At 26.8% G+C, this 15225-nt stretch overlaps 1 protein-coding gene across 2 annotated transcripts in view; it reads right to left on the reverse strand.

The window, feature by feature from the left end:
• Nucleotides 1–755: 755 nt before the first annotated feature.
• Ctl2 (Choline transporter-like 2) overlaps nt 756–15225 on the reverse strand; it is a 35032-nt gene continuing 20562 nt past the window's right edge. For both annotated transcript variants that reach the window (XM_087159581.1, XM_087159582.1), the window contains exons 16-23: nt 14694–14926; nt 13522–13650; nt 13369–13438; nt 12736–12809; nt 12565–12635; nt 11985–12064; nt 7150–7234; nt 756–4390 (exon numbers count right to left, since the gene is read on the reverse strand). In XM_087159581.1, coding sequence (XP_087015707.1) covers nt 4266–4390; nt 7150–7234; nt 11985–12064; nt 12565–12635; nt 12736–12809; nt 13369–13438; nt 13522–13650; nt 14694–14926 — 867 coding nt within the window. In that variant the 3' untranslated portion in view covers nt 756–4265. The remainder of the gene's footprint in view (nt 4391–7149; nt 7235–11984; nt 12065–12564; nt 12636–12735; nt 12810–13368; nt 13439–13521; nt 13651–14693; nt 14927–15225) is intronic.

The following is a 15225-nucleotide window of genomic DNA, read 5'->3' on the forward strand; positions in this document are numbered from 1 at the left end:
TTTTATTTTTCAATATAAATCAGAATTAAAGGCTTATTAATTTCTGGGTGAAACAACTAGATTTCTTTTTTAAAAAATTTGATTGATTTGAAACACAAGTTAATTACTGTATTCAACTAGTAGTAAATTATTAATTCTAACTTGCATTTTTCGGTGCAGTGTGGCAGTGAAAGTCAAATAAATAATCTTTAATATACCTCTTTTTTAAATCTAACATAACTGACAAATAAACTGCAATGCAGTAGTTTCAGTAAGTTTATGTATCAGCTTGAGGAGGCAAAAAAACTGCTGTTTCCCATGTTTTATTCGCTGTTCCAGGGTCCGTTGTAGCCCAGTGGTTGGCGAATCAGACTCCGGTCGCGGATCGATTCTCAACCCCCGAGTACGTGCAATATACGTGCTCGTAAAATCGAAAGTTCCGAGCTTAGTCACCGAGCAGTATCATGGGGTACAGGAATCTGGAGAAAATTCAGATCTGTCTAAATTGAGGAAGCGGCCTCATGAACGAGTGGTGCTGCCATTGTGGTGTGTTCTTGTCAAACGATAGGTACATCTTCCTCACGTAATTCGTAAAAAACCAATAGCTGGTGAGCTTTGTTTTGAAAGATTTGGATTATTTTAATTAAAAATATTTTTTGTTGTATGTTTTTATTGGGGAAAGAGCTAGGAGGGGACTCCAACCTGGCTTGGAACTTAAATTAAGTAACAAATTCATGAAATGTAAGACTTAAATTATAATGTGTTAAATGAAATAATTCTTTATTACTTTGATGAACATTTATTAAAAGAGCTAAAGTGAAAATACATAGACATTTTCTACGAATTTTGATTTAACAAGTGTCACATGAATAGTAAATATGTTAAAATTTAGCAAGCAAAATATCAACAGCCCAATATTTAAAAAGTAAACAACAGGAATATCTTACAATCCAATAATACAGAGTCGCCACCAATACTTAGATAAAAAATTTCCCTGATTTTTGAACACTAATTTTATTAAATTTCCCTAGTTTTTTAACTGGAGAACTATTTTTCAGAGAAACCTTATTCTTAAAAATAAAATATATAACAAAACACTATTTGTACATTTCGGGTTGAAAATATATTTTAAAAAAAAATTTAATTATTAAAATACCAATTTTTTTTTCAAAAAAAATTTTGAACATTTCAGGACCTCAAACAAATTTATTCCTTTCTCTAGGCATTTTGGTTAAATTCTCTGACATTTCCCTGATTTTTTTAGATAGATAAAATTTCCTAAGCATTTTGGTTTCTTCTGATTATTCTGTTGTGTGGCCACCCTGCATTAGGACAATGTTTCTTTCATTTCAATGTACACAAATTCAATGTTGACAGTAATAGCTTTAGAAGAAATAAAATATTCATAGGAAAAATAAAAACATATGCATATAAATAAATCTGAAATTCACAGAAAAATTATATAAACTTTTAACAAAAATCTAACATTAAAAATTCTCCCAACATAAATACAGTATCAAAATTACATAAAAGTGATATAAACATTTTCTCTGGATTGATAAATGTAATCATACAACCCATGTATTTAAGCACCAATAATAAAACCAGTATTTATCCTTCAAACTTGAATTAAATATAAAAAAAATGCAAAATAGGAAAGAACATCTTCATTGAATTACTTTAAAACAGAAAGATTTTTGTATAATTCAATTCCATCGATAATTTATAATAACCATGCATAATATGGTTTTAAATAGATTTTCCCCCATATTTTAGTTTTTTAAAAAAGGGGTAAAAATATTACATACACAGTTTAAAAATTATGTCTTGCTATTTATGAAATTTTTTTAATTAATTTGCAAAGTTAATCACAAAATACTGGACTATTTATAAAATATAATTCATTTTTTTAAATTTATATAAAAAGCTTAGGTGCTAAAAAAAACATTAAAAAAAAAACAATTGCTCTTTTAATTAGGATATTTTGAGGTAACTATATTCAAAAGCGAAACAATTTTATGATATATAAATTGGGATGATGAATGCCCTTTTATAAAAAATATATAATTAAGAAGTAGTAACATTTGGAGCTATATTTGTCACAAGTGAAATCAAAAAGCAACCTGATTCCAATGGAAATCTAATTTCATCAATGAAAAATGTGCTGCTAACTAGTTTGCATAAAATATATATATTCATATTTTATAAAAATTAAGGCCTCATTTATATATTTTATAAATATAGTAAATTGAGAATTCTTAAGATGCACAGTACAATGATATTTACAAAAAACTTTCAGATATAAAATTTAATACTAGTATTTTAGTTTTAATTCAAATTTTGAAATCACTATCTTATCACAAAAAAAATCAAAAGCAAGCAAGTTAAAAGGAATTAAAATGCATTTAATAATATTTTCATTTTACTGAAATTTATTAAATAAACCTAAATAAAATATTGCTATTAAAGTAGCATACATTAAAATTTTATTTTAAGGGAAAAAAACTGTTTTATACATTTTAGTTATTAGAATTGATCGCTGTCAGATGTAACAATTTTGCTCGTTTGGCATTACTAAACAATGTAGTTTAAGGAAAAGTTCAAAAATAAAATATATTAGCTTTTAAGTTTAAGAAAAAGCAATAAATTTTATATTTTGTATTTAAGGATGCCAATATGCGATAATTTTCTTTAATAATGGAGTTATTTTTCCGCAGCAACAAGGATAATTTATAATACTACTTTCAAAATCAATAATAAAAAGCAAATTTGAAATTTAAAAAAAAACATTTAATTGATATTTTTTAAAGTTATACAAACATAAAATAAATTTTCAAGCTCTTGATATATAAAGATTGCTTTGAATTAAATAAACTAATAATTTTATTAGTAAAATATGCATCATTCAAATACAAAATCAAGAGATTACTAAAATAAACATGTTCTCCACAAACAGAAATGAAAAAAAATATGTACCAAAAAATTTAATGCATCTGAAATTTTTGAAAAATTTCTAAAATTCGATAAAAGTTGGCATCCTTGGGTAAAACATAATTTGAATATGTTATTAAGTGCTGATTTAGAAATAAGATTTAAAAAAATAAGTATATTTTGTGCAAATTTTAAAAAAATGATGTCACCCAAACATCTTAGAACAACCTAACTCTACTGAAAATGATAAATAAGTATCTTTAACAGACAAATGGGTCAAAGTATTTTCTAAAACAGTTATAATTTCTATTTAATGATCACATAGAGATATACTACTCATATGGAAGCATCTGAATAAAAATATCATAGTAAAGTTTAAATTCTACATTTAAAATAATTTTTGTTCAGAAATAATGGCATAACACAGATTTTACGAAGAGTTTTTAAATATAAAAACTTAATTGGGTACAAAAAAACTAGAAAAACTTATTAAAAAGACTTCCCTATATAAATAAATAAAATATTTAAAAAAAAATTAACACTATGATAGTTTAAACAATTTCTACTACTTTAAAATGAAACATATAAACGAATTTGAAAAAACAACTGAACACATTTATTAATACTGTTTATCACATGCTCTTTGTAAATCCATAACTAAGCATTATGGGTCAGATTCGAAAAATGTTGAGTACATAAGATAATTAATCGAAACAAAATGAGAAAAATTAGCACAAAGTATTTGTATCACACAAAAACAAAATTTAAGTTACTGCACTGTGCATATGAGGAAAAAATTGAGATGGTTTAGGTCATAGAAACAACGTTTAAAATAAAATTAAAATACAAATCGAAAAATGGAAGAAAAAATATGCAGTTCAGAACAAGGTTGGCCTTTTGACATAAAAAACTATTTCAACGGTCCAATCAAAAAATCTAGGGTGGGGAAAGACATGTGAAAATTGCTAAGCAAATTTACAGCATAAACTCTCAAATACTTTAAACTGAACATATAGTTTACATTAATTTTGTTACAAATATAAATTTAAGATACTTATACAGTTGCAAAATTATTATACCTGAGGTTTTTGACATAGGTAGAAATTTACGAGAAATTTTTGACACAATAGATATATTCTGGTTAAAACAGTCAAAATCTTGCCAATCCTAGTTCTGCAGGTACATATGTGATGAGCAAATATAGATCACACTAAGAAACTGAAAATGATACTTCAAAATATTTTAATATAAAAAAACAGATCTGCTAGCAGAGGAAGACACATCAAAGATGAAGAGGAAAAAGAAAACTTGGCTGTAAATCTTTGACAAAGGCATTAGTAATATTTTTTAATCACTTATTTGGATGAGGTAGGAGATTGAAGCTCTCGAAATTTGTTTTTCTTATGCAAAAGCTTCATTAAATCTTTGGACATGTAGTACGGCTTTTCTGGAGATCCATCATTTCTTTCACAGTCCTCCACTAAAATAGTTTAATCATAAACACTATAATCTGCAGTATTAAGTGAATATTTCATCACAAAGCAGACAAAGATACTGAATCATAGCTGCCAACGTAAAAAGAAAAAAAAATACTAGCAAATTTCATGAAATATACATTGGGAACTTTTTTCTCATTTAAATACAAAAACTAAACATTAAAAAATATAAATTAACAGAATATTTTCCATTTTTGATTCATATTAAATGGACTTAAAAAGTAAAATAGTGTTAGGTTTTAATTATATTAATTATACTATTAAATGCTTTTAAGATGATTTATAACATATTTACTTAATTAAAAATAAAAATTTCTGAATAAAAAAAGTAGAACATTTAAAAAAATTAAAGCTTCACACTGAGAACAATAAATGAGGCATATTACTTCATCATTTAGCTGCAATACTTATCTAAATACTCATGCCAGCAATAAACTGCAAAAAATCTATTTAGATGAGGGTTTGTTTTCCAAAAACATTTTTAAGACATTTTCTTAAATATACAAAAAAAAAAAAAAAAAAAGCTTATGATTAAACTAGGAGAAGCAGTCAAAATCTAGTACAGTTTGCAGCTATGACTGAATATATTTCACACATTTCAACAATGCATTTTAAATTAAAAAAAATTATATTGATAAATTTTTGTTAAAATTAAGTTTTTAATCATGATTAAACCAATAGTTTGTTTTTGCATGCACATTTGTTAAATTAGATTTTAAATGCAGACACTATCGATTTTTCCAGCAAATAGCTATTTTTATTCTTTAGTATACAAGTAGAAAATTTTTAGAAAAAAGAGAAATCATAGCTTTGAAACTTCAAATGTCGCAAAAATTATAGATTAAATGAAAAATCCAAGATTTTCTTTTAATTATATAAAAAACTTCTGTTAGCTTAAAAAATATATCAAAGATTATGTGAAAATTCAGGCTAAAAAAAATTAACAAATATTGATTAAAAAATTTGGATTAACAAATATAAATAAAAAAAACTTCTCAAAATTTTTGACACATTCAAGATTAATTTATATTTTTTTATTTTTTGCTTTGTGCAACAGCCTCATTAAATCTCTGGACATGTCCTTCCGAAGATCCCTCTTACCTTTCACAATCTTCCATTAAAATAATTTTGTTATAAATATTGCTAAACATAATTTGCCAGGTGTTCCAAAATTTCCAAAATTAGACCAATCAACTAAAAAAAGAAAAGTACAATTTACTATGTTCTGCAGGGGTTACCAGTGTATTTTTATCACTAGGTTTTAAAATTAGTTACCAAAGACTGCCAGCAGATGGAATGCTGATGTGAGTCCAACATTCAACTAAAAATATTTGTATGAGTATTTATAGTTATTTCCCCTCCAGAATACGCCACATTGTTTCAGGAAATAGTGGTAATTTTTAAAACAATGCTTTATGACTTTTCTTAGTTAGCAGCAACATCTAATCACAAAATTTGTTAACAGTTCCGAAAACTGTTTTTAAAAAAACCTTGCCATTCTTAGCAAAAGTTCCTCAGCTCAGACATCCAATCAACAACACTCTATAAATGATTAAGAGCAATGGGATTGAAAATATTATAGAGAATGCACCTAACAATAAAGCCAGAAAAAAATATGAAATTTTCTTTTTTTTTTTTAAATTTAGATTTAAACAGTTGCTTTATAACTCTCTTTGGAATCACTTAATTTGTAACAATAATAAAATATTATTCATTTTATTTCAATAAATTATGAATTTTAGTAGTATTTGTCCAGACAAAGCTTGAGGGTTTTATTATATTTTTCCCCACTAACACAGCCTATTATGTTTATAGTTATAATTATAATAGCTATAATTTACTAAATTCTTCTGATTATTTTTTAAATGATAAAATTCAGCTTATATTCTTACTTTATTATTGAATTTTAAAAAAAAGCTGTATTTTAATCATTTTCGCATTTCAATTAATATTTCGTATTTACATTTTACTTTTTCTTAGTAAGAATAGGGATATATTTTTGTTTTTATATCTCTTTCACTTTCTGCTCACTAATATGTGTGTGCAATGCATTTCCCCCTTGCAAATCAAAGAGAAAACGAAATCAGCATGCTCTCCTTTAAGTTTGATTGATGGAAGCTTTAAGAAAACAACCAATTCTTTCGGACAAAGAGGTGAAAATAAAAAACTTGTTTCTTTCCCTGCCCCCTCTTAACCTAAAGATCTTCAAGGTTACGGAAGAAGTACTAAAGTTTTCTAATGACAAATAGGGAGAAAAATAACCCCCCTTCCTCTACTTAACTTCAAGGATGAGTAAAATTTCTGGTTTTTCCTCAATTGTTCCAAGCTTAAAATGGCAGGAAAACAAACCACACTTTTTTCCAGGTTTCTGGATACAGGACAAATGATTCTGTACTGTATAAGCAGTAGGTTTAATTTTAGATGAATTCTCCAGAATTTATTAGTTAAGCACTTTATAAAATGAGAGAAAGTTAATCAATCACAAGAAAATCACTTAAAATACCATCATATCTGTATTTTTATAGCACACATTTAAATTTGCAGTAACTATTAAAAATTAATATAAGCTTATTTAATAGCGCAAATACATCAAGTAACTGCAAAAGTGCATATAATTAAGCAAAAGAAGCAAACAATCATCTTTACGCCTGCTTCATTGTTACTCAGTATCAAAAAGTATATGCTTAATAATAAAATGTAAATATTTTAAGATACAAAAATTAAAAGATTTGAATTTACTTACAGAAACATAAAAATAAAGTATCTACAGCCATTCCATAGACACTGAAGAAAGCAGAAGCAATAATATAAGCTCCAACTGTAATAACCTATGCAAAGAAATAGAAAGTTATTTTTTTAATAAGTGCTGAAAATGACAATCTTATTAGACAACTAAGAGACTTCTCATTAAAACATAGCATTTTTATACATAGTTTGTAATATATTAAAGTAAAACTTACAAGCTTAAGAAAAATTAGAAATTAAAATTTTAAGTCACTAGAACTTGAAAAGAGTTCTCCATAATTATCATAAAGAGAGAGAGCACAGCTTGGGATCAAGTCATCATAGTACATGGTAAAGATGCTCACCTCCTTATAATAAAATACACTGGACAGCCCATTTCAAGAAACACACATTTGTTTGTTATTTAAGTCTCTATTTCGCTAACAATCAGTCTTAGATAAAATGAATATTTAATAAATTTTATTTTATTTATTGTCATTAATCTATTGTTTATAAATATAAGTAATTTGACTTATACATTATATTTAATTCATTAGATATTTAAATTACAGTAATTATCTACTCTTTCAGTAAATAAATAATAGGCAGAATCGCGAAAGTGATCACAATTGTTGGAGTGTCTTCCTTTGAAATTACTTTTTAAAATCCAGAACAAGTATAAAGGTGTCATCGGTACTGATCAAACTGCTTCTAAAGAAATTGTTGAATAAGGTTTTGAGTAACATCAGAAAAACGGGAATGAGTCTTGCTATGAAACACACAATGTCTTAACTGAGCATTCCCAGTCATTTTTTTTGTTTTTGAATTGTACACTATATCTCGAAACTATATAGATGATTTCACCTCTAAGAAAGAAAACAGGCAGAATACTGTTCCAAAATACAGTGCACATGATTTTGTGAGCTTATAACATTTTCTTTTTTCGTAGAAGCAGTGAGTTCCTTCACTCCATTAGCAGTAGTTTTGATTCTGGAGTGACATAACAAACCTGAGTTTTATCAAGGGTCATAACCTTGTTTAGGAAATCACTGCCCTCTTCAGTGCATTAGATAAAAAATGTCAAAGCACTGCCAACTTGCTTTGTTTTATGGATATTCACAAGCATTTTTTAAACCCTATGGTAACACAATTTGCAAAAATTAAAGCTATTTGTGACAATCACATTCAGTTTTTGAGATTAAAGAAAACTTATTGCAAATTCGCAATCTCATCGTGCCTATTTTCAAAACTTTTTGCACTGACTTTTACAACCAAATCCTTATTGAATTTTTTAATCCACTTTCTCTCCATTTCATCATTATATTTTCTTCATAATTCTCTACAAGTCGACAATGAATTTCAGCAGGCTAAATTTCCTTTGCTTTCAAAAACTGTATTTTTTAAACCCTAATAAACACATGTAAACAAAACACAATCTGGTTGTAATAGCATCAAACAATCTAACAATAACACATATGCTCATGCACAAAACTGTAATACTACCACTATAATTATGATCGAACAAAAGGGTACTATCCAGATATGGCCTCATACATTTAGCTTTTATTTATAGGGTGCGTTCTGAAAGTAATGTGGATTTTCTAGGAAAATTAGATTTATTGATCCTATGGGTACAAATGGTTAAAATTCTTCAAAATAGTTCCCTTGTGCATCAATACACTTGCAGAGACGATTCTGCCACGTTTGGAAGGTACCCTGGAACTCCTCGTCAGGAATGCCTCTCAGGAACCTTGTAACATGAGCTCGGATGTTCTCCACCGCTTCCCAGTGCTTTTTCTTCAGTTCTCTTTTCAGTCGGGGGAGCAAAAAAAAGTCACACGGCGCCAAGTCAGGGCTATAGGGAGGCTGAGGCACCAACTCATCAATTCCAGCAATTCTTCACTGCGCAAAACTCGAACTTCTTTTTGCTCCTCCGTCAACACCTTTGGCACAAGCTTCGCACAGACCTTTTGCATTTGCAAATCCTCCATCACAATCCCATGTACCACACATTTTGACAAGTTTAGGGTGTTAGCGATTACCTGAATACTTTACCGACTGTCTGACTTCAAAACTTCACGCACATGCTCGACGTTTTCATCGGGTCGGGCGTCCAGAACAAGGCTCGTCGGTGACCTTCTCCCAACTCTCCTTGGAGGCCTTGTGCCACCTTCCACACTTAGATCTCGAAATGCATTCCTCCTTAAAGTCGTCTTGCAGCATGTGATGAGTTTCCGTCGCATTCTTCCCAAGTCACACACAAAACTTTATCGCGTACCGCTGCTCCAGCGAACGAACACTCCATCACGTTGTGACTCGCGCGAAGACACATCCTACCGCTCCTACTGCTCAAAGCCACCTGAGACCAGGCTTGTTTGGAAGGAAAAATCCCCCACCACATTTTTTGACCAATCTGAGTGCGCTGCGATCAATAGTCGCGTCTAGGACTGGGCTATAAATCGATATATCGCGACATATCGATTTAACGCCTATATCGGCAAACCGATACAGCAACTTTCATTCCGAGCGATGCATCAGAAATCTGATTTAAGCCGTCGAGTGAAGAAGACGATATAACGATATAGCGATACACGCAAGGACTTTCTCTTACGTTCCGATGCCAACTCGCGCTGTGGAAGACGATATTGTTTCGTTATGTTGAGACGGCCTTGACTGATGAGCGGTAGAATCAGAATCACTTTTGAGACCTTATATCGTTATATCACATGTTCGTTTTCGCACCTTCGCGATTTGAAATCGTTTCTTGTAGATAATTTTCAATGGGATTAACTTCGTGATCGCCGTCGTAACCTTGTTCTGAACGCAATCTATTATTGAAAAGAATTTATAAAGAAAAGTTTCTTCATTAATTAGGTAAGTTTTTTATTTATTATCTGACAAAACTTTTTTTATATTTTTAAATGTGAAAATTATCGGAAATCTAATTTAAGGCATCCATAAGGAATTAAATTACAAAGTAAATAAATTTGTTAGGTTATTTTTTTACTTTCTTTTAATTTATTAAAAACCTTTCGGATAAAACTTCTAATAATTTAATGGGCTTCTATTACTGATTTTAAATTTATAAATCTTGAGTTGTTTTTATTTTTAGAAATAAAGTTAAAACAAAACTTATTTTTTGGACATAAGTAACAACAATAAGTTTCTTCATTAATTAGGTAAGTTTTTTATTTATTATCTGACAAAACTTTTTTTATATTTTTAAATGTGAAAATTATCGGAAATCTAATTTAAGGCATCCATAAGGAATTAAATTACAAAGTAAATAAATTTGTTAGGTTATTTTTTTACTTTCTTTTAATTTATTAAAAACCTTTCGGATAAAACTTCTAATAATTTAATGGGCTTCTATTACTGATTTTAAATTTATAAATCTTGAGTTGTTTTTATTTTTAGAAATAAAGTTAAAACAAAACTTATTTTTTGGACATACGTCAATAAACTTTATTTGCTCAAAAGAATTTGAAAAGTTTGCGAATTTTATTAATTTCTTTTTTTTTTTTTTTATCAATTACTACTTCGTTTTATTAGAGAGTAAAATCATTATTTTTTTTTAATTTTCGTTTTATATTATTAGTTAATTAGCTAAATATATTACCGAATATCACAATTCTTTTGTTTCTATTTTTAAGAATTTAATTAAGAAACTTTGCCTTACTTTGTTTTTCGTTCATAATTCGGTCATTATTTAATTTAATTTAATTATTTATATGAAATAATAATAAAAATAGTGTTTAAGAAGCATTTTTTTTCTAAAATTTATTTAGCTCTTTGTTTTAAGCATACAAATAATTTTTTAACGAACTTATTTTTTAAATTTAGTTCCTATGCTGTTAGGTAAATATATTGATAAATTTCACTTTTATTTATTTTTTTATTTTTAAACTAAGAAATCTTTTGTTATTTGCGTGATCATTTTTAGAAAATATAACAAAACTTGTGTTTACTTCTTCATTAAGAATTTGAACATTACGATTGAACTTAATAATTCTGTAATTATTTACGCATAATAGTACAAGCAAATATTGATTTGTTAAAAAAAGTTTCTTTTTTAAAAAAAAATATATATATTTTTAACACTTTGTTTTAAGTGTATAATGAATTTCTTAACAAACTTTTTTTTAAATTTTCTTTCAATAATTTCAGCTAGATATCTTTATAAAATTCCCTTTTTATTTTTAAACTGAGAAATCTTTCAGAGAACGAAAATTTTAAGAAATTATTACAAATCTTATGTTTACTTTTTAGTTTAAAATTCGAACATTTTTAATTTTAAACTTCGGCTTTTAGTCAATCTAACTTTTATTTTAATTAAAATATATTTTGAAATTTTAAAATCAGCTTTTGTTTAATAACAATATTTTTTTCATTAAGGGTGTTTTAGGGGTTAACTTAAATTAAGGCTGCTTATACCTTATAAACGATAAAGAAGTGCAAATATTTCATTCTGTATCTACACACATTTTTTCAATAAATATTTTAAGTAAGATTTGTACATCTTAGTCAATTTATTTAATACCTTTCTTTAGCAAAACATATATATTTTCAAATTTATAAATTGATTTAAATCAATATGCGTATGAAGTCTTGATAGAAATCTGACTTTCTGTGCCTTAAAGTAAATGAAATTCAAAAATACTATATTGCGATACATTGCTATACCGCGATGCAAAACCGACGATATATCACGATATATAATTTCTGATATCGCCCAGTCCTAGTCGCGTCACAATAAAATCATGTGCATTACTTTCATAAAGCACCCTGTATATTATACAGTAAAATAATTGATATTTAAATGCAATAGCAGGGTGTTTAAGATAAAGTACTTACAATTGGTGGTGTAATCTTATAATTCAGTTGATCTTTGGTACTGCCAGAATATGTGGTAAAATAATAAAATGATAGCACACCTAAAAGGAAAACAAAGATTAAACACAAATAATAAAAAAATTTAAAACATAAATAATAGAAATTTTTTTTAAAATTTTTACAACACAATCACATGAGATCTGTTGCAACACTTTAAAAAAAATGCTCTAACAATTAAAATTACATACTTATCAAAGATCTCTTATATTCACAATTATTGCCTTTTAGTAAAAATAGATATCTTTTAACAAAAAATGAATATACATCTTTTTATTAAAAAAGTAAATTTCAGTATTTTCAACAGGCAAAAATTCAGGAAAGATTTTATTAAAAAGTAAAGGCAACGATGAAAAAAAATTAGTAAAATTTTAATCAAAAGTCTAAGAGTGGACTAATAAGCCACTGTAAGTAATACTGGTCAAAAGACATGAAAGATTATCTGTAGGTCATACATACTTATATAAATGAAACGAAAATACATTAATTATTTAAAAAAAATAGTATGTTATATTATATCAATAAATAATAAAAATTAATTTACCAACTGTAACAACAACTACCAATTTTCCCAAGAAGAGCAAAAAGTCTGTCAATTTATCAATTACTATGACCCTAAAAAAATTTAAGAAACATTTTAAGTATCATAATATAAGGCATTTGTTTTATAATAATTGAATTGTTTTAAAATCAGTTTTAATTGAATAAAACATACCTTAAGACATTCCTCATGAGTAGCATAAATGCCTTTCTAGCTGATCTGCAAAAATTTTTACCATACACAGCAATCTGAAAAATAGTTTATATTTATAACTAATAATTAAAATATATTCTGAAGATTTGAACAGAAAATCATCCACACACAATCACAATGCACGACAAAACTAATTACAGCATAAAAAATATTAGTAGTTGAAAAATATGCAAAATAAAACAAATATTTTCACCTTTTTTTATTTAAATCAATACATTTGTTTTACTTTTTTAAATTAATCTAATTTAAATCCAATTATAAATTAACTTTATAGTAACTAATGTTAAAAAAATTCAAATTAAATAAATAGACATTAATAATTTTGATAAGAAAAAAATTCTTACAACCAAGTGATGCGGATGAAAGCTAAAATTTCTAGCATGATGTAATGAATTGATTAAAAAATTAATCATTTAATTTAGTTTTCGTTCTAATTTTCTGATGTATAAGACCTATAGCAAGATTTATAATTATTTAACATTATGATTTTCTTACCAAGAAAATATATATTCTTCCTTAGTGGGAGTGTGATTTGTTCAAAATTCAGTAAACATAAATTATGATTTTTAAACAGTTTAAAGTATTTATATTTACCATTATGTAAGCATTTTTGCTGATAAATCTCAAAAACTTCTCCAAACAATAAAAACAGCATTTCATGCACCTACAGAAAAAAATTTAAAAAAAAGTTTCATATAATGAAAATCAAAATTACATTTGTTATAGTACTTTCGAGCAAAAACTTACCAAATGATACATTTAGTGAAGGCATTATCATATTTTTTACATTTTCGATCAATATACTCCAGCATGACACGAATCATTCGCACACAAGCAATTAAAAGAGACCCAAAAGCAACCGATCCCAGATGGTATCTAGGTAAAAATGAAAGATATGACAAGTTTAATAATATCTATCACAAATAATAAGCCTATCTAACATCGGTTTGAAATTTCTTAATTCAAAATGTTTCATCGTATAGGACAAACAAATTAAAAAGCATAGCAAGAAATCATAGTTTTAAAAATTATGCAAATAGAAATTATTACTATTTTAGAAACTTTTTTAAAGAAAAAATTAAATTACTATTTTAGAAAAAAAATGCAGCAAAGACATAATTTAACAAATATAGCATATTACTAAAATCTTGAAGTATGCATGATTTGGGAGTTTTTTCAAGCCAGCTGATGATCAAAATATAAGAATCAACAGTTATAGAACAATTCAAAAATAACTAAAAATTTGATATGACATCAAAATTTTCAAGAAGTAAATGAAATATCATCACCTTAAAATCATTATTTTTCAATTTTATGACTAAAAGGCATATTCATATATATAAACACTATATTATAAATAAAAACCATCAGATGCTTTGGTTTTCAATATTTTTTTCAAATTTCTAAAGAAATACTGGTATGTTATAGACTTTATGTTAACATCAAGAGATAATTAAAATTTGTTACATAAAATAACTTTTTAAATATTAACAATTAAAAGTGCAACAAAAAAAATTATTAGTGTCGATAAACATAGAAAAAATATATCATTTGCACCCTTCTCACCCCCCTCCAAAAATGCTTTTAAACAATATATCACATTGAATTGAATTAAATATGATTTTTAAGATTCGGTTTAAAAATTAAATTGGACTAAAATATAAAATACAGCTTCACTAAGCCAAACTAAAACATTAGTTATTCAAAGTAAAGGAATATATAAAGGTAAATGTAGAAAATATAACATCAAATGGTTATATAAACTGATTTTAATAAAAAAATAATAAATGGAAGAAAAAAAGATAGCTATTAGTGGAACCTATATGGTTTTGCATATATTCATGTGTAAAACTATTCCCCAGCCAAATTTGTAAGAGCAATTAGTAAGATCAAAACTTTAAAAATTGAAAACTACTTGCCTGCAGGTACGACCCAAGCTTGTTCCAACAGCAAAAAATGGAACATCTTTTTTGTTATGTGTCCAATAATAGGATGCAAAAGCTCCAGCAAGAGAAAGTTGTCCAAGACCAATAACAAAAAATTGACTCCAGAATAAACCAAATAGGTTATAAACATGTGCACTAAAAAGATTATCTCTCAAGCCATAAGACTGGAATAAACATTTAATTCCCTCTCCGGTGGAATTATATTTCTAGAAAAAAAACATTATGCAAGATTCTTTTAGTTGTTCTGAAAAAACACTTTTGTAACATTTTGTAATACGATGATTCACAAGATATATTAATCAAATGTATACCCAAAATGGTGTATACATTAGTTCTTAACAAATGAAGTGAAAATGTTTATAGATCTTAAAGAAAATTGCATTGCTGCGAATAATCAACACAAAATTGTGAGTTAAATTAAATACATACAACTTAACACATAATTGACTTCTAGTTTAATTTTACAAATCAATCTCAACATTATTTCATTAAAAGTAAAAGGAAA

Source organism: Parasteatoda tepidariorum, chromosome 3 (assembly GCF_982258835.1).
Source record: "Parasteatoda tepidariorum strain Cologne lab strain chromosome 3, Ptep-v5.0, whole genome shotgun sequence".
Lineage (NCBI taxonomy): Eukaryota > Metazoa > Arthropoda > Arachnida > Araneae > Theridiidae > Parasteatoda > Parasteatoda tepidariorum.